At 56.0% G+C, this 25,918-nt stretch overlaps 3 protein-coding genes across 4 annotated transcripts; 1 reads left to right on the forward strand and 2 right to left on the reverse strand.

The window, feature by feature from the left end:
* Nucleotides 1–39: 39 nt before the first annotated feature.
* On the reverse strand, nucleotides 40–6,924 carry FTSJ3 (FtsJ RNA 2'-O-methyltransferase 3). Of its 2 annotated transcripts, XM_090125272.1 has the most exons (23): nucleotides 6,817–6,924; nucleotides 6,574–6,681; nucleotides 6,394–6,499; nucleotides 6,185–6,231; nucleotides 6,018–6,097; nucleotides 5,698–5,797; nucleotides 5,367–5,561; nucleotides 5,164–5,279; nucleotides 4,236–4,340; nucleotides 3,972–4,072; nucleotides 3,811–3,891; nucleotides 3,572–3,721; nucleotides 3,143–3,278; nucleotides 2,830–3,035; nucleotides 2,609–2,729; nucleotides 2,422–2,515; nucleotides 2,042–2,189; nucleotides 1,885–1,961; nucleotides 1,643–1,745; nucleotides 1,105–1,288; nucleotides 929–1,023; nucleotides 496–698; nucleotides 40–410 (listed from the first exon to the last, which is right to left on the reverse strand). In XM_090125272.1, exons 2-22 carry the CDS (start codon nucleotides 6,638–6,640, stop codon nucleotides 512–514), a joined length of 2,499 nt encoding a protein of 832 aa, XP_089981398.1. In that variant the 5' UTR covers nucleotides 6,641–6,681; nucleotides 6,817–6,924; the 3' UTR covers nucleotides 40–410; nucleotides 496–511. The 2 variants fall into 2 exon arrangements, with proteins under 2 accessions (XP_089981398.1, XP_031456828.2); XM_031600968.2 differs by having other exon boundaries at nucleotides 40–698.
* A 293-nt stretch (nucleotides 6,925–7,217) lies between these two features.
* Nucleotides 7,218–10,807, forward strand: PSMC5 (proteasome 26S subunit, ATPase 5). The gene is made up of 12 exons (XM_031600972.2): nucleotides 7,218–7,371; nucleotides 7,621–7,692; nucleotides 8,189–8,258; nucleotides 8,412–8,509; nucleotides 8,794–8,850; nucleotides 8,984–9,214; nucleotides 9,292–9,418; nucleotides 9,586–9,776; nucleotides 9,897–9,995; nucleotides 10,147–10,257; nucleotides 10,355–10,441; nucleotides 10,706–10,807. The coding sequence occupies exons 1-12, from the start codon at nucleotides 7,333–7,335 to the stop codon at nucleotides 10,757–10,759; spliced, it is 1,236 nt and encodes a 411-aa protein (XP_031456832.1). The 5' UTR covers nucleotides 7,218–7,332; the 3' UTR covers nucleotides 10,760–10,807.
* Nucleotides 10,808–11,006: 199 nt separating this feature from the next.
* Nucleotides 11,007–24,189, reverse strand: SMARCD2 (SWI/SNF related BAF chromatin remodeling complex subunit D2). Its single transcript, XM_031600971.2, has 13 exons — nucleotides 23,984–24,189; nucleotides 17,323–17,507; nucleotides 15,792–15,834; nucleotides 15,170–15,292; nucleotides 14,937–15,056; nucleotides 14,654–14,749; nucleotides 13,831–13,932; nucleotides 13,439–13,600; nucleotides 13,061–13,158; nucleotides 12,663–12,798; nucleotides 12,394–12,516; nucleotides 12,201–12,302; nucleotides 11,007–12,036 (listed from the first exon to the last, which is right to left on the reverse strand). The coding sequence occupies exons 1-13, from the start codon at nucleotides 24,149–24,151 to the stop codon at nucleotides 11,983–11,985; spliced, it is 1,512 nt and encodes a 503-aa protein (XP_031456831.1). The 5' UTR covers nucleotides 24,152–24,189; the 3' UTR covers nucleotides 11,007–11,982.
* Nucleotides 24,190–25,918: the final 1,729 nt, after the last annotated feature.

Below are 25,918 nucleotides of genomic sequence, written 5' to 3' on the forward strand. Positions count from 1 at the left end.
GTAGCAGCTCCTCAACTTGCCAAGATGCAGGACACAGCCTGAACCATCCTCAGAAGAGAATTTATTTCTGTCATAAATGAAGAGTTCTGTGAAGACCAAACACTGCTCAGCACCCACAGCCCCACGCAGCTCCAGGACTTTAGTCATGGCCATTTTGTCACCAGCGTGGGGACAGCAAAAGCTGAAAGGATGCCTATGCCATCTCTGCAGTGCAACAGTCCGAGCAGCCTCCCAACAGAACCAGAAGTGACAAACCTGGAGATGCAGCCTCACAGGCCAGCACAGGCATGAGGTCAACCCTACAGGGCCGAGGTCAAATCAACTCTCTGTGCCCCACAGCAGGACAGGAGGTGACATCACATGAAGGCACGAACAGGAGCATGGGGCTCAGTCCCAGCCCTTTTCCCACACTGGGGAAGCAGCAGGTTGAATTGAGAGGTGGAGTTGGGAGGGCAGGAGCCAGCTCTGCCCGGTGCCCCACACCAGGTCCCTCACCAGAGCTGTTCCCACATCACTTGCGGTGTTTCTTCTGCTCCTTGCGTTTCTGAGCCCTCACGTCCTTCTTCAGGCGGCTGTCGACGACCTTGAACTGCCCCTTGACTCCGGGAGGGCGGCGCACCCGGGGTCCTACACCCTTCTTAGCCACCAGGTAGGTGACCTGCCGCTTCTCCTTGCCCAGCCCAGCCTTCTTGTAGATGCTGCAGGAGGAAGGGAAAGATGGGACCGAGATCCTCAGAGGGGAACTGCTCCAGGAAGCAGCTCTGGCACACATCTACAGACCAGTATCAGGTCTCACCCCGCGCTGCACCCCAAGGTGGGGCTCTCCCACCCCTCAGCCCACCACATACCCAACCCAGCTGGTTATACACGCCCTGCAGGATGGAGTTTTGTGACCACAAAGGATCTGGGTCTCAGCTTCACCACTCACCGGCGCAGCTGGGCCACCTTCTCCCGCTCCGAGATATCCACCGTGCTCACCACGGCCTCCGCTTTCTTCTTCATCTGCTCCATTTTTTTCAGCATCTGTGGGGACAGCAAAGGGTCAGAGACAACGGGAACAGAGCTGGGGACCAAGCACCCAGCCAGGAGCACAGCCCCACTCACCCGCCGCTTCTTGCGAGCTTTGGCCTCTGCCACCTTCTTGATGGGGCGGGCGTTGATTTGGCGCCAGCGCTGCCGATATTCCTCCACTGTCTGTCTGTCCAGGGGGATCTGCTTGCGCCGGTGCTGCTTCTCCTCCTCCGTGAACCACTCTGGCAGCTCTCCTTCCTCCTCATTGAAGGAATACCTGCAAGAAAGGGGAAACCAGGTGAACTGTGGGGTCTCAGCCAGGTCCCTTGATACATCTGCGATGCCATAATCATCGAATCATAGAATGGGTTGGGTTGGAAGGGACCCTTAAGATCACCTCGTTCCAACCCCCTGCTGTAGGCAGGGACACCTCCCTCTAGACCAGGTTGCTCACAGCCCCATCCAGCCTTGAATCCTTACAGGGAGGGGGCATCCACAACCTCACTGGGCAACCTGTTCCAGTGTCCCACCACCCTCACAGTAAAGCATTTCTTCCTAATACGTAGACTAAATCTGCTCTCAAGAGAAGAATGAATTCTGTTTCCCCTCCAGTGCCCACAGCTGCACGTACCTGTTGAAGGAATCATCAATTAAGTCCCGCTTGGCCTTTTTGGAGGTGGCAATGATGGAGCCAAGTGCAAGGCCCTCTGCATCCAGGACACGTGCTTTCTTCACTGCAGCACACAGAGATTAAAGCTTGGCAAACAGCCTCAAATCCAGAGAGCAACAAGCAGCCCTCCCACCCCAGAGAAGGGTCTGACCCTCCTGTCACCCACATGACATCACCTGGAATACACAGCACTCTCCACTCACCTGGGTCCTCAATGGGCACCACCTCAAAGCCACATGGCTCAACCAGGCCCCGCTTTCTCCCCGCTGGTGCAGGGGGCCTGCAAGGAGGAAAAGAGAGCAGTCAGTGTCCTCACCTCCCTGCTCTCCACGACAGCAAAATATCCAGTCTGCACCTCACCTCTCCTCATCGCTGCTGCTGTCATCATCACTGCTCTGCTCAGCCTCTGCTTCAGCAGCGTCAGCTCCTGTGTCTGCTGCAGCCTGGGGCTCAGCCGCAGCATCCTCCTGGGGAACCTTCTTCTTCTGTCCTTTCTTCTTTGTTTTGCCTGGGGAAAAGGAACCAGTGGGTGAGAGGCACGCCCTGCTGCAAGTGTATCCCATATAGGTGCAGCTTGTTAATGCTGCACTAGTGCTATTTCATTAACTGTGCAATGATATAGACAGGAAAGCAACTCAGTTCTGCTCAGAGCAGTGTTCACATTGCAGTTTGACCCAGTGCCCCAGAAAGGGACATGGGGCTGTCCCTCTGTGTCCCCACAGCAATGCAGCCCCACTAACCTGTCTGGGACTCACGCTGTCTTTCAGCCAACATCTGTGATTGCCCCAGCTCCAGGTCCTCATCTGCATCATCCTCAATGCCAGCAAAAGCATCCTGGGGACAGGGAGCAGCGGGTCAGGGGACACAGGGGGAACTGTTGGGACTGAGGCTGCCCTAGCATTTCATTTCTGACACGCTGGAACTCACCTTCCCAAACCACAGGCTGGTCTGCCGCTCCTGCAGCACTGATTTCTCCTCTAGAGGCACCAGCAGGGGATTCTCCTCTTCCTCCTCCTCTTCCTCCTCCTCTTCCACCTTAGGCTTCACCCTGTGACAGCAGCAGGACCAGTGTCAAAGGCCAGTCTCTGTATTTGCTCTTAAGGCAGCTCCTGCCCCTTAATGACAGGACAACCCAGCCCAGCTCTCACCTCTGCACACCCTGCTCTCGTCTCTCCCGCTCCAGCCGGCGCTGACGGGCCTCTATCTCAACCAGCTCCTCTGGGTCCAGATCGCTGGCCAGGGACACATCATCCTCATCATCTGCATCTGAGACACAGATGTCATCATCCCCAGGTCTCATCTCCAGCAGGGCATCTGCTGACGCCATGTCTCCCCGGGCCACCTCATTCAGCAGCTGCAATACAAGGGAGACCAGGGTCAAGAGTTTAAGCCTGCCAGCCACGTGCCCACATCTGTCCCATCACTGTGGCTCTGGGAGCCCGGGCTGCCCCAGCCCCACACCTGGGTCCTCTGGATAGTCTGGAGGGAGAACATGCTGGTATCGCCATCGTCAGCAATGGAGACACCAGGGAGATCCATCTTCAGCTCCACACGCTCACGCTGCTTCCGCTGTTCCTTCAGGATCTTCTTCTTTTTTCTGGAAAAAAAAAAGGCAAAGGAATGAGGCTGCACTCCCAGCAGCTCATCCACTGCCACACTCAGGCCTTATCTCTCTGAGGATGGAGGGCACAGCAGGAGTCACTCCACTGTGAGGGGGTCCCAGTTTTGGGGCAAAGAGAGCCCACATCAGCTTGGAGAAGCAGAGGACCACAAGAACCCCAGACTCAATCCCCTATGAACAGAGAAACAGACCCTGACACCACTGCCCAGACCCCTCATGCAACTTTAGCACAACGATCCCCCATTTCTCCTTGGCTGAACTGCTTTTACCTTTTCAGCTCTGCCAGCTCCTTAGCCTTCATCTCCGCTAATGCCAGCTCTACCTCCTCCTCTTCCTCTTTCACCATCTCATCAGCTGCAGCTTTTGGTGATGTCTTCTCCTCCTCCTCCCGGCCTTCCTCCTCTTCACCAGAGCTCAGGCTGCCAAAAGGAAGGAGGTCAGAGAACCTTTCCTGGTGGCAGCCCCCTCCTATCACATTGGTGCCATGGGGCAGCTCTATTGCTCTTACTTGATGTCCAGCTCCTTCGCCTGCTCTTTCAGCTTTTTGGTTAAGAATCGCCTCAGTTTTGTCCTCCAGTTCAGCAAGGCTCTATGCAAGGAAAAACCTGTTAGAAACACCCCTCTAGGCCCAGTGTGATGCCTTGTCCCTTTCCCAGTTCCCCCCAGTACCTGAGCTCCTTGCGCCCCAGCACACGGATGTCCTTGCAGCACTGACGCAGCTCCTCTGTGGTGGAACTGTGATTCTCCAGCTCTCCATCCCCCAGCGTGATCTGGATGAAGAGTGATGAGACTGTGACTTCTGAGTCCCAGCTTTTGTCCTCCCTCCTTTCCATAGGCATAGGACCAGGACCATTGCAGGACACCCTTCTCACGGCTCTGTGCTCATGCAGATCTATTTCTGGGGCCACCAAAGTCTCTCTCACAGGCTCTCACCTCGTTGGCCTTGGAGAGGAAGTCCACAGGGTTGGGAGCCTTGAGGAAGTCCATCAGGGTGAAACGGTGGTAGAGAGTGGTGTCACCATCTGCATAGCCTTCTGCCTACAGGAGGAAGGCATTGTTTAAGCTATAGCAAGGCACAAGACAGCTTGAGCCATCTCCCAGATGTTAACAATTCAATCTAATTCATGTGTTGTTGCAGCAGCCCACATAAACATGCCTACGCAACCCAGGAACAAGAACAGCCTCTACCTGCCTGTTGAGTATGGGGCCAGCTCTAGGATGCCTCCTACAGCCTCACCTAACACAGAGGTGATTACAGTAAGGGTTTGTGAAGCTCTATGGACGGCTGAAGCTGCTTGGCAGAGTTTTCAGTGTTCTGTGTCCTAAAAACACCTCACAGACTCACAAACCTAGTGGCCAGCTGTTGCAAGAGAGTTTTATTGATCCATTCTCAGCCTCACAACTTGTCTGTCATTTCTCCAGCACTGCACCACCTTCTAAATGCATAAACCTCCCTAACACTGGCTATTTCAGCACCTTATACCCCAGCCCTTTCATTTTTCTGGATATCTTTTCTTATTACACTCTCTTCAGCCCTGAGTCCTAGCTCCTTTTATTTTTTTGGCCACAATGCCCAGTGAAACAAACTGGTTGCATGCCCAGCACCCTGCTACCATCCTCCTGCAGCTTTTCACCTGCCAGCAAGCCCGCTGTAACCATCCACCTCTACTTTCCACAGACTTAGCTGCTAAAACCAAGCTTCCTTGTCCATCTGTCCCATAAAGATCAGACTGTTTGCCAGGATGAGCAAAACAAGGAAAAAGGAATAGAGCCAGAGGCTCTCTCATGCTTGGTTCTTAGCATGGGGCAGCTCCCTGATGAGTAACACTCAGCCCACCCCAGCAGACCACTCTCCTCATACCTTTGGCTTTTTCTTGCTGACAAGCTCGCTAACAGACTTAGCGTGAACCTCCACCTCCTTGAAGGCATATTTCGGGTCAAAGAACTTGCTGTCAATTTTGTCTGGAGCCTGATAACCTGGAGTGATAGAAATCAAAGACCAATAGGTTTTCCCAAGCCTCAATTCAGTGCTTGAAGCAACAAGAAGGCCCTATGGCCGCTCACCCTGGCACACCACGAAGATCTCAGCAGACTCATTGCGTGAGGCTTGTGGCTTGGTAGCCTGAACTTTGTGGAAGAACTGCTGGAAGATCCAGAGAAGAGGCTGGTAGTCCCGGGAACGAAAAACCTTGGTGATAAACCATCCACCTTTGCAGAGGAACTCACAAGCCAGTTTCAGAGCCATGAGGGTCAGATTGGCTGCAGTGGCAGAGAAGAGAAGTCAGCAGAGTTGCTACTGTCCCCACCAGCCTGCTCCACGTCTCACAGTGCACGCTGATGTGCCAGCTTCTCCAAAATTGCACCAAGCTACGTGTCAGCTCTGGGTGACCCCCACCTTGGGAATAGGCATCGTGCACCCAGCTGGACCCCACGTTGGGTGCTCCATCGTTCAGCACCACGTCCACCTTCCATGTCTGCAGCTCCTTGCGCAGAGCCTGAGGGACAGAACTCGTGTTAGTTCTGCTGACCTCTCTTGTTCTGCACGAGCCACAAGCAACTGCCCCACCCCACCTCCATGTCCATACCTCCCTACCCAGTGACCTGCTCAGCCCTGGTGCTGGTTTCACCCCCCAGCGAGTCCCACTCATGCAGAGTGACACCCCCATCCCTTACAGAGCTGCAGTGACACAAAGGGCAGGGGACACTGGTCCTCACCTGCCGGCATTTCTCAGTGGTGATGTCTTCCTGCAGAGTCACTACGTTAGGAATGGGCTTGATAGGAACCAGATCCACTCCTGATGTAAAGAAGAGGTGTGAACAACGCACGTTAACACTACGCTCCAGCCCATCACAGGTGTTTCCCAACCCACCACCTCACTCACCAATGACCAAGCTGGAGACTGGCATGAATTTGGAAGCCACCTGCAGCCTGCAAGGAACAGAGAGGATCAAAGGCACCGTGAGATCTGAGAAGAGCCCTCAATCCCAACGGGTGCAGCCATGGCCTCTGACACAGAGCAGCCACAACAGAAAGCAACGAGGCTGCTTTGCAGCAATGTCCCAGGGCAGCACGAGTCCCAAAGGCACTCACCACCCGCCGGGGGCTGCGCACAGGTCCAGCAGCGCTCGTGCCTTCTGCAGGAACTGGAACTTCCTATTGAGCTGCAGCAGCTTGAAGGCGGAGCGGGAGCGGAACCCTGCGGGAGGGAGGCGGGGGGGTCAGGGGCTGCCGAAGCGCTGCTCAGCCGGGCCCGTAGGAAGCCGTGCTCACCCGTCTCCTTGGCCAGGTGGTAGAATTTGTCCCGCCGGCTCTTCCCCACTTTGCTTTTCTTGCCCATGGCGGCGGAGCTGGGGCCTGCTCTCCCTTACTGGCACCGACCTAAGGAGGCAGAGGAGTGAACGCAGCCCAGGATCCCCTCCCGGCATCGCACGACAACCCCGCTACCCCGCACTGCCCCCAACGCCCCGCAGGCTCCGCGCCGCTTTCCACCTCCCCGCTGCCTGCACAACAAACCCGATCCCGGCTCCGGCAGCTCCTCGTGCGCACAGCGCCGTCCCGTCGTGCCCCGCGCCGCCCGCTCCACTTCCGCTTCCGCTCAGCTCTCAGCGCCATCTTAGGAAGGGAGCCCCGCATTGCTTTACAACCGCCGCGGGGTTTACACAGTCTCGAGAGCGGGGCAGCATGGCTGAGTGCGTTCCTCAGGAGTTACTTGGATTCTTCTTCCCACCACCCCGCACTTCATGAAATGAAGAAACAAGCTCTGACCTTACCAATATGGCGGAGGCGGACGAACTACTGTTGCGCACGCGCACTCCGGCAGGGCCTCTCTGTACTACGCATGCGCATCTTGAGCTTTCGCGTTGGGGAACAGGTTACGCATGCGCAATCTGCTAGCTTTCACAGTACGCATGCGCTGTCGTTCCACTCACGTACCGGAAGTGATGCCATCGCGTCCTGCGCGCGGGGGGCGGGGAGCGGAAGTGGAGCGGTGGCCATCTTTGGTGCCGGCAGCAGCGGCGCCGGGGTTCGATGCCGGCGGAGAAGATGGCGGTGGACGGCCCCGAGCAGGTATGGCCGGGCCGGGCGGTGCTCTCGGGCTGCAGGTGCACGGCTCCGGTGTGCCTGAGTCCGGCCGCGAAGCTCTGAGAAGATCGGGCCCGATTGCGGCCTGCTGGGCGCCGTGACTCGGCGGGCGGTGGGGGCGGCTGCAGGAGGGGATGTGAGGATACGGGGCTGAACGGAGCGGGTGGGAGAGTGTGGAGGAGAGCGGCTGTGGGACGGGGCTGGGCCGACCTTACTGAGTGTGCTCTCCTGCAGATGGAGATGGACGATGGGAAGGGCGGCACGGGGCTGCGGCAGTACTACCTGTCCAAGATCGAGGAGCTGCAGGTGAGCCGGGGCACGTTGTGTTGTAAGGACCTTAAACATCATCCAGCTTCAGCCCTCTGCCATGGGCTGGGTGCCCCCACCTTCTTCTGGCCTTGGGAACTTCCACGGATGGGCCGCCTGCTGCCCCAGGATCTCATCTGAGAAAATAATTTCTTTGGAACATCTGACCCAAGTTTCCCTTCTTTTAGTTTAAGGCTGTTCCTCTTTGTTGGGTCATTATTAGACACTACAGAGCCAATCCTCCTCCTGCTTGTAAGCTCCTTCCTTGTACTGAAAGCCTGCAGTGAGGTTTCCCCACAACCAAGATGTTATCCAGCCATTGGCAGTGGGGTTTGGCTGAGTACATTATACTGGGAAGGATTGTGCTTCCCTCCTGCTTGTCCCAGGACAATAACTTGTTTCTCATGCTGGCGCCTGCTTATTGCTGTGTGTGTTTTGTTGGTTTGAGTGCTGTGTAGGATGCTGAGAACTCAGCAAAGCTCCTTTCCTTACACAGCTCATAGTGAATGAGAAGAGCCAGAATCTGCGGCGCTTGCAAGCGCAGAGAAATGAGTTGAACGCTAAAGGTAAAGCTCAGTTCCTCTCAGCATCCTTACCTGAGGCTCTGTGGCCAGCCCTGCTGTGGGACAGGAGGCTCCCAGCCCAGCTGGGGGTGCTGCCCACTCAGTGGGGGCTTTGGGTCTGCCCATTTGTCTGCTGATGTTCCCTTCTCTCTGCAGTGCGGCTTTTGAGGGAGGAGCTGCAGCTGCTGCAGGAGCAGGGCTCCTATGTGGGCGAGGTGGTGAGAGCCATGGACAAGAAGAAAGTGCTTGTGAAGGTATGGAGCTGAGCTGCCCCAGGGCTTGCTCCTGCTAGCAGCTGGCTGGAGAGGGATAGATTGTTCCTTTGTCCCTACAAGAGCACAAGCTCTGCAGAGGGTGTAGTAATTAGAAAAATGTGAAGTGAGAGGTAGGGTGGCTACCCTTCCTGAGGGTAGGATGGCTGTGAGGTGTTTGGTGGTGGCTGAGCTTTCGGGCCCCTTCATGGTGTGGTGGGTGGGACATGCAGCCAGGATTCTTGAAGGGAAAAATAAGTTTAGTGGTGTTAACTGCTGTGTTCCAGGTGCACCCAGAAGGCAAATTCGTGGTGGATGTTGACAAGAACATTGACATTAATGATGTGAGTGTCTAAAAGCTGTGGGAGGGGCATCATGGCTCTCTCCAAATTGATTTTTCCCTTCTCTGGTGTGGGGCTACTTGGAAGGGTCGTCCAGTGGCCCATCACTGAGCTCTTCCCTCTGCTCTCAGCGCAGGTGACCCCAAACTGCCGCGTAGCTCTGCGCAACGACAGCTACACGCTGCACAAGATCCTGCCCAACAAAGTGGACCCTCTGGTGTCTCTGATGATGGTGGAGAAGGTCCCGGATTCCACTTATGAGATGATTGGAGGGTTGGACAAACAGATAAAGGAGATCAAGGAAGTGATTGAGCTGCCAGTCAAGCACCCGGAGCTCTTTGAAGCGCTTGGGATTGCTCAGCCCAAGGTAAATCCAATCTGGAGTTCCTTGGGTATGGCTGCTTACCCAGCAGTGGTACTGAGCTCATCCCTTGGTGCTTCCAGGGCGTGCTGCTCTACGGACCCCCTGGCACTGGGAAGACCTTGCTGGCCAGAGCTGTGGCCCACCACACTGACTGCACCTTCATCCGCGTGTCGGGCTCCGAGCTGGTGCAAAAATTCATTGGTGAAGGTAAAGGGGTGTGGCACAAAGCTGCTGCTTGTGCCAGGGTGACCTGTAGGGTTCTCATGGTGCTGGGTGACCTTGGGACTGGCCTGCAGGGGACGAGAGTCTTCTGTGTGGGGTGCTGAGCAGGCTGAGGGTGCGCAGTGTGAGATTCAGCTCTCTGCTCCCTGCAGGTGCCCGCATGGTGCGGGAGCTGTTTGTGATGGCCCGGGAACACGCTCCCTCCATCATCTTCATGGATGAGATCGACTCCATTGGCTCCTCCCGCCTGGAGGGTGGCTCTGGTGGGGACAGCGAGGTGCAGCGCACGATGCTGGAGCTCCTCAACCAGCTCGATGGTTTTGAGGCCACCAAGAACATCAAGGTAGGGGTGTACTGTGTCGTGTTGAGCCCTGAGCTGCCTGAGGATGGGACAGTGCCCTGCTGGCCCCATGATGGCAGCAGGGTGACCATTGTGGTGACAGTGGCTGCTCTCCTGCTGCAGGTGATCATGGCCACGAACCGGATCGACATCCTGGACTCAGCTCTGCTGCGCCCCGGCCGCATTGACAGGAAGATTGAGTTCCCCCCTCCCAATGAAGAGGTTGGTGGGTGGCCTCACAGTGGGCCTGGGGTCTCTCTTGGTCCCCTGCTGTGCTGATCCTCTCCGTAGGGGGACCACATTGTCTCTAGCCCTGTCAAGGTACAATTCCTGTGGCTTCCCCCCTTGTCTCACTGCTGTTGTTCCCCAACAGGCCCGCCTAGATATCCTCAAAATCCATTCCCGGAAAATGAACCTGACACGTGGCATCAACCTGAGGAAGATTGCAGAGCTGATGCCAGGGGCATCGGGTGCAGAAGTGAAGGTGAGCTGGGTCCTGCAGCAGCCTTGGGGGCTCCACAGTGCTCTCTGTCCTCACTTGGGAGCTCTGGGACAATGTGGGCCACCTATGTTCTTTACAGGGGGTGTGCACAGAAGCTGGCATGTACGCACTGAGGGAGAGGCGGGTGCACGTCACACAGGAAGACTTTGAAATGGCTGTTGCCAAGGTAAGTGCTGCAGAGCAGCTGCTGGCTGCTTCCTCTCAGCTCTGGGAGGCAGAAACTCCTGGCCAGCTTTTGGCAGGACTTGAGGCTGAACAAGAGTGTTAGGGGTGCTTGGTGCAAGAGATTGCCTTTCCTCGGGGAAGGATGAAAGCTCTAGAACCTTCCCTGTGCAGGGCTGGAGGTTGCTTTTAAGGGCAGTTTGTGGAGTTACTTGAGGGGAAACGGGAGCTGTGTGCTGGGCACCAACTGTCCCTTGCTTATATCCAGGTGATGCAGAAGGACAGTGAGAAGAACATGTCTATCAAGAAGCTGTGGAAGTAAGGGTGAGCTGGGGGCTGTGTTGTCTCTAATAAAGTGCTGCTTTGCCCACATCTGTGCATTGATTTGGGTACAGGGGCCGCAGCACTGGAAGGAATCCCACCACACACATGCAGAACTGCTGCTAACTGGTTTTATTAGAAAATAATCCAAAATAGACAAAACGGTTACGCAAGAGGCAGAGCAGGCACCCCTGAGCCATACACCCTGGGAATATGTAAACACCCCCCTTCCCCCCTCCTCCCCCCCACCTGTGACCGCCCCCAGAGGAAGCCAGGCTGCCCTACAAGGAAAATGTGGGCATGGGGCCAGCAGGGTAAGGCACTTCAATGGGTCTGGTGGGTGGTGTACTGTCCCCTCCGCCCCAGTGCAGTGGCCCCACACTCCAGCCCCCTGCCCCAAGCATCTCCAGTTCTCAGAGCCCTGGGGGAGGCCCTGCTGCCCGCAGGCTCCTGGGGACAGAGCTACCCCCCCATACCTCGTATCAAGCACAGGACAAGTCACTAGGTGTGTAAAACAACAGCAGGGGGTGGAGTAATCAACTGATTGTCAAGAACTCAACGCTAAAAACTCAGTTACATACAAAAAGAACAGTTTGGGCAGAACGAGCCCACTGAGAACACCATGAATCACTGCATAGTTTGAGGTGATGAGTGCAGTAAGAGGAACTCAATATATTAATCAAATACAAACCCACTGTACAAAATGCTTTTTTCTTTCTTTTTTTTTTTTTTTTTTATAAAACCTGTTCACAAAAATAGTGCAAAACATCGGCCACCAGCAGGGCTGGCATTTGGAATGACAAACTTTGGTTGAAGAGGGGCAGGGCTGGGCCTGCCCTCACGGTGGTGGGGAGGGCTGGCAGGGCAGTCAGCAATGCCAGGAGGGCTTTGGCCAGAGGCAGGGCAAGAAGGGGATGGGACAGAGCGTGCTCGCAGAGGGCTGCATTCATTGCTGCTACAGGCAGAGGCAAACGGCGCAATGCAAAAGCAAGGACATGTTAATGCAGCAGGACTAGGGGCAGGGAGAATCAGGGGACCCTCTGCTGCTCTGCCTGTGGCGAGAGCTTCCTGGCTGAGGGGAGCCCAGGGGTACGAGCGGCTCCAAATCCCTCCAGGCACGTAGGGTTTGTGCAAGTGCTGTATTTGATTCCAGTAAGAAGTACCGTCAGGCTCAGGCAGCAGGGAGAGGAGGAGGAGAAGGAGCTCCTGAGCCCTGCTGGCCTCTTAAGTGAGGCGGATCCCAAGCACTTGTTCCAGTTCCTGCCGACGCTGCTGGACCTGGAGGAGGCGAGGGGGGTCAGGCAGGGCTTAGGGCAGGCCCTGTCCCTCTCAGAGGACCAGCTCCTTCTGTACAATACAAGCATTCCCTGCTCCCCGGTTTCAGCCTCCCCGCTGCCATCTCAGCCCAGAGGAGCACCCCGCCAGCACAGCACAGAACCCACCTTGGCAAAGATGTGTCTGCCCACAGCCTCCTGCGCCCAGGGCTGTTGGTAGAACTCGGCTCGCCGCTCCTCCTCCGGGTTCCCGATCACATCTGTTATAATCTGAGCAAAGCAAAGTGTAAGAGGGTGAGCACTATGGCTGGCTCCTGCTCGGCCTCCCTGCCTCTCACCCTGCCCCACCATCCCGTTTTACCTTGAGGTCCCTCCTCTGCGATTTGATCCACTCCTGGATGAAATCCTGAGGGTTGTTGCTGAAGCTCAGCATGAAATCGCGCTGCGTCTTCAGCTGGTTGATGGATTCAATGGTCTCATGGATCTGCAGCAATGGCACAAGGTGAGAGAGAGTTCTGAGTGACTGTGTGGGAACTGGAGTTCATGCCAAGCCCCCAAAACAAGACACAGCTGGCACCAAGCTCCCCCAGCTCAGATACTGGGGAGCCCTGGAGGGGGGGATCCCCACACCTTGGCATCCAGTGAGGCGATCTCCTGCTGGTTGGTGGTGGAAGCCAGGAAGTTGCTCATCTGAGCTTTCAGGGGGTCATCCACCTCCACGTCAATGTCATAGCAGGCAGTCTTCTTCTGGTCATTGGGGTCCACGCTGGGAGGAGGCAGGGTGTTAAGGGAACCTCTTCAGGCTCAGAGGCAGATTAACCACCCCCAAAAGCAATACAAGTGTCCCAACAACTGCCCTGAGGAGCTCCCAAAGGTGTTGGGCTGATTCTTCCCCTCCCAGTGACCTGTTTTGAGCTGGACATCTTGCAGCACCTGCTGCCCTACATCCTCAGCAGAGAGGAACCCATTGCTCCAGGCAGTCCATCCCCACCCCCAGTGGTATTGCCCAGCACTCCTCCACCCCCTACCTGATGGTGTGGTTGATGATGATAGGATCTGGGTGCTGCAGGAGCCCTGCCAGCTTCATGGGGATCTCAGAGAAGCGCATACGGACACAGTTGAAGATCTGCAGGGGTAGAGCAGAGCATTAGCTGCCAATGTCAGGGGCTCCTCCCACCCACCAGAAAGGGTTAAGCAGGAGCAAGGTTTCACTCGGCCCCATTTTATGCGTGCCAAGCTGATGGATGCACAACACGGGGAGAAGGACAGCAACCACTCCAAGCCAGGAAAAATGCTTTTCTTGATTTTGAAGGATGGAAATGGTGCTTTCCTCTCATCAGAGACCCACATAATTACAGCAGGGCAAGGGCACCCCAGAGGCACACGAAGGAGAGGCGTGGACTGACCTGGCGGAAGTAGCGGTTGCAGTTGATGTACTCCTTCTCGTGACTGTCCTGCAGCTTGTTGTGCTTGATGTAGAGCCAGAGCGCCTGCATGATGCTGGCACGGGTCTGGGTGTGCACCCCCAGCAGGCGAGCCAGGCGAGGGTCCAGTTTGTATTGTGGTGGCTGCAGGGACATTGCAGGATTAAGGGCGGATTTGGAACGTGGCCCCTCAGTGGGCACAGCATCCTACGCAGCCCTGGTGCTGCTCTGGAGCTCTCCACTGCTTTCTGTCCCTGTTCTGTAGGGCATAACCCAACAGCCTCCCTCATGCAAGACCCTGCCCCAGCCCAGGCTTGTTTCAGCCTAGACAGCTGAGCTGTGCTGAAGGGCAGCATGGCATGGTGACACCCTACCTGGTGATCCAGCATCAGCAGCAGGGTGCACTTCACATTGACATCTCCAGGACGCTTCACTTGGAAGCCATCAGTCTCCTGGGTCGTGGGCAGACGGTGCCACTAGGAGAGAGTAAAGGGGCACTGTTTAACTTGGTCTCACCAACACTGATGAGCTCCAGCTCAGCTGTAGGCAGTTTAGGTGGACTAGGGGAGCAGTGGATTGGTTTGAGTGCTTGATTCCAACTGCTCAAACAGCTCCCAGAGTCACTGTGGGATCACAGTCCTGCTTCACCCATCAGAGGGGTTTGATGCCACAGCTGCTCTCAAACTATTCCACCTAATTTACCTCCAACAAGGGAGTACCACCACAGGAATCAGTATTTGCCAGAAGTACAGATTCACAAATCTGAAGGAGCCTGGGGCTGCCCAAGCCATCCATCAGAGCCATGTCTGTGCTGCAGCCTGACACCTCCCAGCTCCAGCCACGAACATGAGGCAGTTAAGAACCAACCCTGGGGCTGCCCTGGAAGCAAGCAGCCTGCTGCTGGGAGCCATCCAGGTGAGAGGGGCCAGACTGGCCTCACCGGGCTGCCAGCCAGCACTGCTGAGCTGCAAACTGCAGCCTAGAAAGTACAGCAGTGTGGTCCTCAGGGATAGCTCAGCACTGCTTTGCTGAATACAGTTGCTTCTCCACCCTGAAGCACGCAGCAAGCCTTGCTGGTGCTGGGCTGGGGAGCTGAGCACCCGCAGGGTAAGCAGCAGGGCCACTTCCCATTGCACTGAACAGCTCTCCTCATCCCTCCTGGGGTGCAGCCCCACAGCACAGCCAGGCACATCTCACCTCCACCAGATGGTTGTCTGGCCCATACAGCTCTTTGTCCAGCTCGATGACGAGGCTCTTGAAAAAGGAAGAGAACTTCCTCTTCTGCTTGCTTGGCTGCAAAACATGGCATGCAAGGCTTGGCCTGACGCTGCCAACACCATGGAGGGGCCCAGCCCAAAACACCACCTCCAGCACCCAGGGAAAGACTGCATCCATCCCAGCCAAACTCTCAGCACAGAGCACCAGAAAAGCAGCACAGCCCTCCTCCCAGTGCCATGTTGATCCCTGCCCAGATCCTTACGTCCTCCAGCAGTTTGCCCTCCACACGTAGCTCCCAAGAGGCCACACGCTCACCACCCTCTCCTTCTTCTTTGGCCGGGGTGAAAGTGTTGGAGATGTAAATCCTCAGCTTCCGCTTTTGCTGTGGAGTAGGAAAACAAAGAGGGGGGATGCTTGGAGCAAGAGAATGGCTGGCAGCACCCATCTCCTACCTCCACCCTGCCCAGCTGCTTGCCCTCCTGCCCAGCCACACACCGTCAGTGGTTTCTTGATGGCCTCCTGAATCTCCATCCTCTTCCGAGCGATGGTTTGGTCCAGCTTGCGCTCAAAGGCGAGGAGGTCCATGTAGGCCTGGGATTCTGGGACAAGTTCCCGGATCTGTCAAATGGTAACAGTCAGTCCATCACATGCTGAGCTGGTGCTGCATCCCATTCCAACCCCAGCATCTTTAGCAGTGCCAGGCTGACATCCCAGGGAGTAACCAAGTGACAAGTCTGGCACAGCAGCACCGTTTCACATTTCAATACTCTCCCCGGATCACAGAGCTGCACTGACTGGAGCTAATCACTGTACCTAGCATCCTGCTCCATGTCACAGGCAGGGACCATAAGCCTGCATTGTCAAGAGGAACCCCAAGGGAAAAGCTTGAGAATGACCAGGGGTCTGCATCTCAAGCCACTGCTGCTCCTTGTTTGCTTAAAGCCCTGCTTGCTTAAGCTGTGCACATCCCTCTCTCTAACCCACAAGACTTTTCCAGGCCGTTTTGGGATGAAGCAGAAACATTCATCAGGCACCATGAGGTTCAATGAGATTGTCCTACCATGGGGACTTCATCATTCCATTGCCAACTCCTTCCACGCACCAAAGTGACACTCACCCTCTGTGGCAGGACCTTGTCAGCCATCTTCCTCCTTTTCACCCTGCAAGAAGCACAAGGAAAAGTAAAAGAAATGATCCTGCAGCAATCACAGAACACTGTAGATCTTTTGCCTGCCTGTCTCGGGGGACACAGCGTGGTGGATCTTTGGCCCCAACCCAGGCCATGCATGGGATGCTGTGGTGCCATGGGGATGGATCAGTCCAAGCCAGGTCCCAGGATCCTACTGCAGCAAACAGTGTGATCCAAGGTGAAAATGTCCCCATCAGCCACAGGACAGGCATTTCAGAATTGCAGGAAGGGAATGTAGAAAGGCTGTAAAAGCATCTAATAGCAGAAGCCTTTGAAGCAAGTGGGTAAGAAATTGTATCCCTGGGAGAAAGCTAAGCCAACTCTAGATGGGAAGGTCTGGGAGCACTAGAGCCTATCAAAGGGAAAGAAACCCAGTCCCTGGGTCCAGTTTGTTGTACAGCTCCCAAGAATAGAGAGAAATACGTGGGGAAACGCTCTCTTACTCTGCCCCATTTTTCACTCAGTTGTGTCAGAGTCCAACACGCACAGGAGAGCTCCTTTTCCTTGGCAGCATCTAAAGCAGCAGGGCAGCAAATATGGCACTACTGCTGCCATCCTGAGGCATCCCAGGATTTAGCTGGTCCTGGCCCCCACCCCAGCCCTGCCACAGCCCGTCAGGAGCAGGGCAGCTCAGCAGAGCTCTGTGCACAGCCCTGAGCTCCCCAGCACAGCTGATCCCACACAGCCACAGCTTTATCCAGCTGCTGACGTCCCCGTTCAGTGGGCGAGGACGTCTCAGCCTTGTGTCCTTAATCCCCAGCTTGCTCTGGAGCACAGAACGGATGCACAGCCCTGGCACAGAGACAGTGGTGACTCCCTGCAAAGGGATCACAAAGCCATCAGCTCTGCTGTGCAGCAAGGGCAGGGAACGGGACCAGAACATCCATTAGGACTGAGGGACCTTGAGGAATAGCCTCCAGTAATCTAGAAACTCTCATGGAAACAAGAACAGGGCAAAGGGATTAGCAGCATCATAAACAAACGAGGAGCTGCTGGCAAAACTGTGCAGCTCACAGAGACCATTCCAAGTAAACAGCCATGCTGAGATCACAGATCTGGGGAGGATCCCTGCAATCTGCCAGAGGCTCTCTGCAGCTCTGCCTGCCTCCTGCCAGGGCTGGGAATTGAGTGTCCACCTACCTCTGTGCCTGCCCAGGCCAGCACAAAGCCCCTGAGAAGGGGGAAAGGCTCTGACAAGCTGGTGCTTAATCTAAAAAATACAGCTTTTTGGTTACCACTGGGGAGATCAGAGCGTGGGGAAGCTGCAAGCCAAGCACCCCAGCCTCACCCACCACCCCAGCGCTGAGATCTGGCTGCTTTCCCACCAGCAATGGTGCCAACAACTGGGCCATGCTATAGGTTTTGGTGGAGAAATGCAACCAGAAGGCAAGCAGCCAGATACAGAGAGCGAACCCCTCCGCTCCAGACTGGCTGAAAGTGCTCCTGTATCAGCCCTTACCCTCTCCTCTGGGTGGCCATGGGTGGCTGGGACTGGGGAGCCAGCAGGCGCTTCCTGAAGGGGTCCATCATGGACTGTGGCAGGCCGGGTCGCAGAGGGGATGCTGCTCCATATGGTGGTGCTCCTGGAGGTCCCACCTGCAGCCCTGCCATGGGCATGCGGCTGCCTGGCGGCATCCCGGGGCGCTGGCAGGGAAGAGAGAGAAGAGGGAGTGTTAAACATGGGCCCCCTAACCAGAGGAAGGACATCAGGAGGGTGGCCTTCATTCCTGGTGGATGTAGCACGCCAGCTCTGGCTGCATCCTTCTCCCCTCCAGGCACCTACACAGGGCATTACAACCCCCCAGTGGGATGTTTAACCACTTTTGCATGAATCCCAGCCTGCTGCAGTTCTCGTGGTCCCTCTGCATCTCCTGCAGCAGAGCAGTTTGGCCAGCACCAGCACCACCAGCTGACACTGGGTCTGCACCACGCACAGCCCCTGGGTGCTCAGCAAAACCTCCCAACGCCCCACTGCCGCTCATCCCTACTTGCTCCAGCATGCTTTGCCTGCACTCTCGGATTCTCTGATCCTCCAGCTCCCCCCTGGCAAGGAGCTGGTGAGGCTGGGAAAGCCACCAAGCCAGCAGAACAGCATTTCTTCCCCTCCAAAGGCTCCTTGACATGCCAAGACAACTCCTGCAGCTCCCCTCCTGCCTTCTGACCCACATCCTGCAGACAGAGACAGAGCTTTGGGGCAGAGGAGCTAGCAAAGCCAACTTGTTACCCCAAAGGGGCCAGCAGTCCAGCAAGGAGAGCTCAGCCACAGGCAACACTGCAGGCTGACGAGCTTATCTGCATGCAGGCATTAATTCCAGTGCAAATCCCACACCAGATCACCATCAGCTGCTTGCCTGGCTTCAGCAGCTTTTAGAGGCAGGCTCAGAGCCACAGTGGGTGCTTGGAGCCAAAACCCACTCACCTCCTTGCTGGAATAGCCCCAAAGCCTGTAAATGCAAACAACAGAAGAGCTGAGGCTGCTGGACAATATGAACAGCTCTTGCCCCACAGCCACGGGCATCCCTACAAAGTGCCAAACCCAGCAGGAAATCCCCCAAAATACATCAGTCCCAGTACGGAGGAGCATTCCACAGCTGGAAAGCCAAAAAGGAGCAGCCCAGGAGGTGGCAGGATGGGGACTGCAGGAGGAATTCATAAAACACACGCACGAAGCCCATTGCACAACCATCTGCTTGCTTTCACCTTTGCTTGGCTTGCCTTTGAAGCTGCTGGCCAACCTGCCTGCGCTAGGAGGCAAAAGCTTTTCCTAACAGCCCCCAGATGTTTTGCTCCCTTTGATCAGCCACGTTTTGGCAATGCCTCCCTGCAAACAGGACTGCACAGGCTTTGTCTGCAGGGTTCTGCAAGGCACTGCCCGGGGCTGTGCATGGGTACAGCGTGGCTCCAGGAACTGTGCTGATCTGCCTGCAAGGGCTAATGGACAACAAACGGGCAGGGAAAGAGGCTGTGACATTTGTAATGAGCAAAAAAGAAATATGGAAACCCTCAGAACGCAGCCTTTTTTTAGTTTCCCCAGGGAAAAAGGGAAGGAGGAATCCTCCACGTGCATTTCTTTCTCAGTTTCTCCTCAAGATTTGCAATGAGCAGATGGAAAAGTGTCTCAGCAAAGCAAAGCAGCCTTTGCTGTGGCTCCCAGCAGGACTGCATGGCCAACAGCCCCCTCGCCTGAAGGCTGCAGGCTCCGGACACGCAAACAGCACAGCTGTAAATCTCTAGCTAAGCCATTAAGCAGCATTACAGCCCCAGCAGGGTGAAGACTCCAGCACCCTTCAGAAGCCCTGCAAACGAGCAGGATGCAAAGAGGGCTTAAATTCAGGAAATTTTATTAGAGCAGCTCAAACGGTGACCTTCCTTACATCCTTCCTGGCTAACAGATTTGCTGGAGGGCTCCATCCTCTCCCCTTCATCTGGGGCAGCACTGTTGTCCTACCCCTTCCAGATGCCTCTTCATCCTCCCCTCTCTGCCCCACGGCCTCCTCCTCCTCCTCCTCCCACTGCCAGCAGGGCGGACAAAGGGCAAAATCTCGCAAGCTCCGCTCCAAGGAACGAGCTGGATGGCATCCAGCCCTCCCCGCAGAGAATGAGTAGAGCCATTTGGAAATGGGACAAAAAACAGCTTGTTTCTGCTCCCTGCCAAAGCTGGAAGAACGAATCGGGCTGGCTGCAGAGCAGAGGTTCATCCCAGGTCAATGCACAGGCCTCTCGCATTTGGGGAGCTCTGCTGAGAGTCAGCTTCCATCGGGGCAGGCGGGGGCTGGAAGGCTTCTTGATGGACGCTCAGCCGCATGACGGGAGCCTCGCTGTGTGCCAAAGGGCTCCTCTTGAGGAAGGGCAGGCCAGAAAGCAGATGCTGGTAGCAGAAAGGAAAAAAAAAAAGAGGGGGGGAGCAATAACATTGAAGGGCAGATCTGCAAGAAGGGGACGGAGCGCGTTGGAAGAAAAGCAGTAACTCAGAAATCAGCCTCTGTCTTGTCTCCAGAGGACAGCTCTTCTCCCAGAGCCCACCAGCGAGGGGGGAACTTCCCAGGGGCTGCACAAACAAAAGGACCTTCTGCACTGTGCTCACCCCTCCCACTGTGCCTCTGCCAGGAGTGTGAGCAGGGTGTGTGCTCCCCAGGGCCACCAGCGTGCAAGAAGGCTGCAATGCACCGAGCACCAGCAGCTCCCTGCTGATTCCCCAAGCAGAGCCTTGAGGAGGGCTCATAAAACCCCCACTGCCCTGATGCACGCCCCATTTCCATTCAGCTTGCTCTTTGCACACTCTGACATTTGGGGGATGGAAGCCCATCGTGTGTCCTCACGCAGGAGTTGCCAGGGGGGGCAGCTTTTCCTGCCATCATCCCACAGCACTTCTCATTGTGACGTGGGCAAAAGCAAACCCTGCCCAAACAGGATCCCAGTTCTGCACTGCTTGGAATGAAGTGAGACCCCTGCAGCACACCCCAAAACACAAACCCAGGTCTCAAACCCCTGTGAGCATCCCCACCCTGGGGGAGGAGAAGAGACAAAGAGGACATCAGCAGGAGGTGCTGCTGCTGGTGAGGTGTCATCATTTGCTGCAAGCTCTTGGATGTAGGCAGGCTGTGATGCTCAGATGGGCCACATCTCAGTATTTCAGCAGCGGGAGCCTCAGCTAAAAACTGTCGGTGAGGAAGCAGTAAAGAGTGAACAGCAAAGCAACAGGCAGCGAAACCGAGCAGAACTGAGGACACGTGCTGGCGACACGTCAAGCACCAGCTGAGATATCCGGGTCCAGGCAAACTTGCCCACGTGTGGCTCTGCAGCTGCAGATGTTCCAGGTCAGAGGCTCCAAGCTGTGCAGGATGCAGTGCTCACACCAGGACCCACGGCACCACGATGCTCGGGGGAAAGGCCACATTAGTGAAGCTTTTTCAGCAGCTTCCACGCCGCAGGGACTTGGCGAGAGAACAGAAGGGATGCACGAGTTACAGCCTGGGACTTTCACCTCGTGCTCATGTCCATGAAGAGCGCAGGATTTGGGGAGAAGGAGGTGTAAAACAAAGAGCAAGCTGAGGAACGGAGGCTGCAGGAGGCAGAGAAAAAGAGAGCTCAGAGGATTTACGCCCTGAACACAGGTGTTAATGCAAGCAGGAACAAGGAAGAAAGGTGTTGGGTTCCCACTTGAAAACGTGGCAGCCTCAGCAATACAACGTGGAGGAACCCATGGGAAGAGCAGTGCCTGGTGGAGAACACTGCTCAGATGTGCAGGGAATGGCTCTGAGGGTCCCCACAAGGATCCCGTGGAGGAAGACAGAGCAAAGGCCTCCAGCAGCAAGCTTTGGAGATGCTCTCACCGAGCAGAACCTCCACGAGCCTGCAGGAGAAACAAAGGGCGCCCTGAGCTCTGCTGCTGCCTGCTTCCCTCCAGCCCTGAGAGGAGAGCATTTCTCTGCTTTGTGTCATCTGCTGGATGCTCAGCCTCTGATGAAACCTGCCTTGGAAACGGTTCCCCCTGGGAAGGGTGGGTCACACAGCAATGCAATCCCTGCTGTGTGCTGCAGTTCCAGCCCTGCTGCTGTCCCCAAGCCAACCACGGAACAAACACCCTGCTCTCCTCTGCTAATGGGATACAGCAGATCTTTTCAGGGGCAGAAAGCCCCAAGTCCTGCCTGGGCCACGCACAGCCACGCTTCCTCCGAAATCACTTCGTTAGCAGTTGTTTGGATTGCAGCAGCCCTTCCGTCCCACGGAAATGGGATTCCTGCTTGTCAGCAAGTGCCAACGAAATGCTTTTAACATGGCACTTCACTAACTCTGCTTTTTGCCACTGATCTGCGCCGGCAAAGCGACAGCACGGGCTAACTTCAAGGCCAGAGCAGCATTTTGCACAATCCCTCCTCCGCTGTGTCACAGAACCCATTCCCTGCCACTGCATCAACCCGAGAACTCGGCAAGAATCTCCCAAGCCTGGCAGTTGCCCCACAACAAACAGAAGAAATTCCTGCTGAGTTTATGCTAACCTGAGCCTTGGGATGGGGATGGACACACCGCCAAGCAGCTGATCGTCCATCGCCTGAGCACACTCACAGATCACAGAATGGCCAGGGTTGGAAGGGACCTCAAGGATGATGAATCTCCAACCCCCTGCCACATGCAGGGCCACCAACCTCCTCATTTAATGCCAGCCCAGGCTGCCCAGGGCCCCATCCAACCTGGCCTTGAACACCTCCAGGGATGGACGGGGCATCCACAGCCTCTCTGGGCAGCTGTTCCAGCACCTCACCACTCTCATAGCAAAGAACTTCCCCCTGACATCCAACCTCAATCTTCCCTCCCTCAACTTCAAACCATTTCCATCATCCTGCTGTTATCTACCCTTTCCAAGAGTTGATTCCCCTCCTGTTTGTAGGCTCCCTTTAGGTACTGAAAGGTTGCAAATGATTCACCCCGCAGCCTTCTTTTCTCCAAGCTGAACAAGCCCAGCTCCTTCAGCCTGTCCTCATAGGCGAGGTGCTCCAGTCCCCTGATCATCTCTGTGGCTCCTCTGCACCCTCTCCAACAGCTCCCTGTCTTTCTTGTGCTGGGGGCTCCAGACCTGGACGCAGTTCTGCAGATGGGGCCTCACAAGAGCAGAGCAGAGAGGGACGATCACCTCCATGTCCCTGCTGGCCACCCCTCTTTTGATGAAGCCCAGGACACTCCTGAAAAATCCTCTCCTTTCTGCTCGGGAAATGTCAGTCCCAGTGCCACAGGGAGTTGTCCTTCCCAATTCCCTGCTTGAGATGCTGGTGAATAGCCAGACAAGCAGGGATGTCAAAGGATTAGCATACGTTTAATAATCCACTGATTAAAGAGCCCCTAAGCACCCACTGGCATAGATGAGGGCTGTTGTGTTCTCTAGTGAACATAATGCAGCAGAAGGAGCCTGACTCACTCGATACCCCCTGAGAAGTCCTGCAGGCACCGCAGCGCTGACCACTTGGTGGGGAGGAGCTGCTTTGCACTGCCTGCAAATTGCAAAACAAAGGGCAGACCCTGTGGATCAGACCCCGTGGATCAGACCCTGTGGATCAGACCCCGTGGATCATCCTTGGAGGCATTCAGGGCCAGGCTGGATGTGGCTCTGGGCAGCCTGGTCTGCTGTTTGGCGACCCTGCACATAGCAGGGGGTTGGAACCAGGTGATCCTCATGGTCCTTTTCAACCCAGGCCATTCTATGATCCGATTCTACAACCAGACCCCACTCCCCCCCTGCTGCAGGACCAGCAAGCTGCCAGCCAGACACGCAGCCCAACACGACGTGCATTTCCCAAACGCTGCAGCACGCTGCCATATGCTCCCAGTCTCACCCTACCCCATCCATACGCTCCCAACACCTGCCACGAGTGCAGCATTTTGGCCAGCACGGAAAGCAAGCATATGTGCCCCTGTTTACCCACAGCAGAGAGATGCCCGCTGGGTTTTGCAACAGAGGAGGTTGGGGAGAAGCTTCCATACGGTTCTGAGTCACATTACAGCCAACGAAGGGCCGGATTGGCTTCGCTGAGCCATCTCAGCTTTCACTTCCAGGCTTTGCAGCTTCATGGCTTGTTTCCTCCTTTTGTACAGCAAAGCTCCGGACTTGGAAATTCCCCCAGCGGGATGGATTACTTCAATTTGAACTCAGAACGCAGCGCGGAACGGGGCTCCTCCACCTGCGCACATCCCCGCGCCTAAAAAACCCCCAGCACGTGGGGCCGAACCGACAGAAAAGGCAGCAGAAAGAGCAGAGTCCACGGCTTGCCAGCACCCAGCGCGTCACCCTGCCTCCCCCCACCCCCATTCGCTCCCATAACGTCCACCTGCACCCCTCCACCTCCCGGACCCGGCAGCGCACAGGTGGAGGTGGGACCCCCCTGTAACGGCCATAGGGCGGAGCGTTTCGTTAACAACTTTTTTTATTTTGGGTGGGGGGGGGAGGGGAACCGCCGCCCCACGACGGAGCCCCGCTCCTCCCACCCCCCCCCCCCTCCCTCGGGCCCCGCGCTCCGGAAGCACCGCCGCTTCCTCCAGGTCCAAAGGGTTTCTGAACCCCCCCACGGCTCCTTCGGAGGGCTCTGAGTAACCCCCCCATAGAGCACACAGCCCCCGCCCCCCCTCACCTGGTACTGAGCTCCCGAAGGTCCCATCGGGCGGTAACCCGGGGCGGCCGCGGAAGCCGGAGATGGGCTGGGGCCTCTCATCATACCGGGTCCGGGTCCCGGAGGTGGAGGAGCAGCGGCGGCGGAAGGAGGCAGAGGGCTGAGCGGGAACGCGCCGCGGGCGGCCATGGCTGGGCCGGGCCTGGGGGTGGGGAGGGGGGTGGGGGGGGGGCAGCCCCCGCCCGCGCTGTTTACTCGGAAGCGGCGGCGCACGGAGCAAAGGCAGAGCGCGGCATGAGAAGCCACGCCTCCTCCTCCAGGCCACGCCCCCTCCCGAGGCCACGCCCCCTTGACCGAAGCACGCCCTAAAGCGAAGCCCCGCCCCTCCGCCTGGCCCCGCCCCCTAACGTAGCCCCGTCTCTGTGTGGCTCCTCCTCCAAATGTAGCCCCGCCCCTCTATATGGCCCCGCCCCTAACATAGCCCCGCCCCTGTACGTGGCCACACCCCCTACGTAGCCCCGCCTCCTTTTGCGTGGCCCCGCCCCCTAACGTAGCCCGATCTCCATGTGGCCCCGCCCCTCTGCGTGGCTCCGCCCCCAAACGTAGCACCGCCCCTAGCGTGGCTCCGCCCATCGACTTGGCCCCGCCCCCAGTAGGCGGTGCGCATGTGTATGGGTGTGTGTGCATATGTGTGTGTGTGTACATGTTTGTGCACATGTGTGTTTGTATGTGTGTACCTGAGTACATGTACGTGTGTGTGCACATGTGTGTGCACGTGTTTGTATGTGTGTGGGTGGCTGTAAGTACATCTGCATGTGTGCATGTGTACATGTATGCATATGCGTGTACATGTGTACATGTATGTGCATGGCTACATGTGTTCATGTGTTAGCATGTGTGTACATGTGTGTGCCTGTTAGTGCACATGTTTATGTGTGTGTGTGCTTGCACATGTGTTTGTACATGTGTGTTCATGCGTATACAGGTGTATATGGATCTGCATGTGTACACATTCTGCATGTATGTCCTCTTTGCACATGTATGTACTTGTGTGTGCATGTGCGTACTTATGTGTATGCGTGTGTTCACATGTTTGCATGTGTTTATCTGTGCACATGTATGCATACATGTGTGTGCATCTGTCTGTATATGTGTATGCACATATGTATACATGTGTGAGCGTGTATGTTTGCATGTTTGTGCATAAGTATGTAAATGTGCACATGTATCTGCATGTGTGCATGTATGCATGTGTGTAGGGGTATGTATCTGTGTTTTGATGTGTACTTGTGTGTGCATGTATGTAGGTGTGTACACATATGTGCATGCGTACATGTGTGTGCACATGCTTGCATAGGTTTACATGTCTTGGAGTGTGTGTACACGTGTTTGCATGTGTGCACATGCAGGACTGTTGCTTTGCAGTTTGGGTGTGCAAGTGTGTGTTTGCAGCCCTGCAGCTGGGTGTGCACGCCCACATGTTTGTGTCCACGTGTGCACATTTCCTTGTGTTGTGTGCACGTATTTGTGCACGTATGCATATGTTTGCATGTATGGATGTGTGTAGATGTGTGTGTGTGTGTGTCCATACGCACGCTGTGCTCACACTGGGCGCAGATTGGTGCTTCCCAGCACTGCACTCATTGCTCCCATTACTCCAACTCCATTCCAGCTCCTCGTGTGATGAGCACAGACGCTTTGCTGGAGTTCCTCTTTGGATTTTTCCCCTTTCCACTCTCCCATCAGGTGCCACATCATTAGCACAGGGTCAGAATGCAGAGCGCACTGATGAAAGGACCTTTTTGGAGGAAAGATAATTATCCCAGCCTCTTCTCCCTGTCACGTGGCACAGGCTGATGCCTAATTAGTGAGACCCCCATTGGTGAGCATTGCACTGTTTGCACCATGATGGAAACTTCCTCTCTGGATGGAAACTGGGAGCATCCATTGCGTGTT

This window comes from Phasianus colchicus, chromosome 26 (assembly GCF_987193195.1).
Source record: "Phasianus colchicus chromosome 26, bPhaCol1.hap1.1, whole genome shotgun sequence".
NCBI lineage: Eukaryota > Metazoa > Chordata > Aves > Galliformes > Phasianidae > Phasianus > Phasianus colchicus.

Excerpts from the sequence above, each read along its gene's own strand:
- FTSJ3 (XM_090125272.1), bottom strand. The coding sequence starts at position 6,640 with ATGGGCAAGAAAAGCAAAGTGGGGAAGAGCCGGCGGGACAAATTCTAC. Across the intron at positions 5,280-5,366 it reads GATCTTCGTGGTGTGCCAGG|GTTATCAGGCTCCAGACAAA; the intron begins GTGAGCGGCCAT and ends CTATCACTCCAG. Across the intron at positions 3,279-3,571 it reads GAGCTGGCAGAGCTGAAAAG|AAAAAAGAAGAAGATCCTGA; the intron begins GTAAAAGCAGTT and ends TTTTTTTTCCAG.
- PSMC5 (XM_031600972.2), top strand. The coding sequence starts at position 7,333 with ATGCCGGCGGAGAAGATGGCGGTGGACGGCCCCGAGCAG. Across the intron at positions 7,372-7,620 it reads CGGTGGACGGCCCCGAGCAG|ATGGAGATGGACGATGGGAA; the intron begins GTATGGCCGGGC and ends GCTCTCCTGCAG. Across the intron at positions 10,258-10,354 it reads CATCGGGTGCAGAAGTGAAG|GGGGTGTGCACAGAAGCTGG; the intron begins GTGAGCTGGGTC and ends TGTTCTTTACAG.
- SMARCD2 (XM_031600971.2), bottom strand. The coding sequence starts at position 24,151 with ATGGCCGCCCGCGGCGCGTTCCCGCTCAGCCCTCTGCCTCCTTCCGCC. Across the intron at positions 15,835-17,322 it reads ATGGCCACCCAGAGGAGAGG|GGTGAAAAGGAGGAAGATGG; the intron begins GTAAGGGCTGAT and ends TGCTTCTTGCAG. Across the intron at positions 12,303-12,393 it reads CGCAGAGGAGGGACCTCAAG|ATTATAACAGATGTGATCGG; the intron begins GTAAAACGGGAT and ends TGCTTTGCTCAG.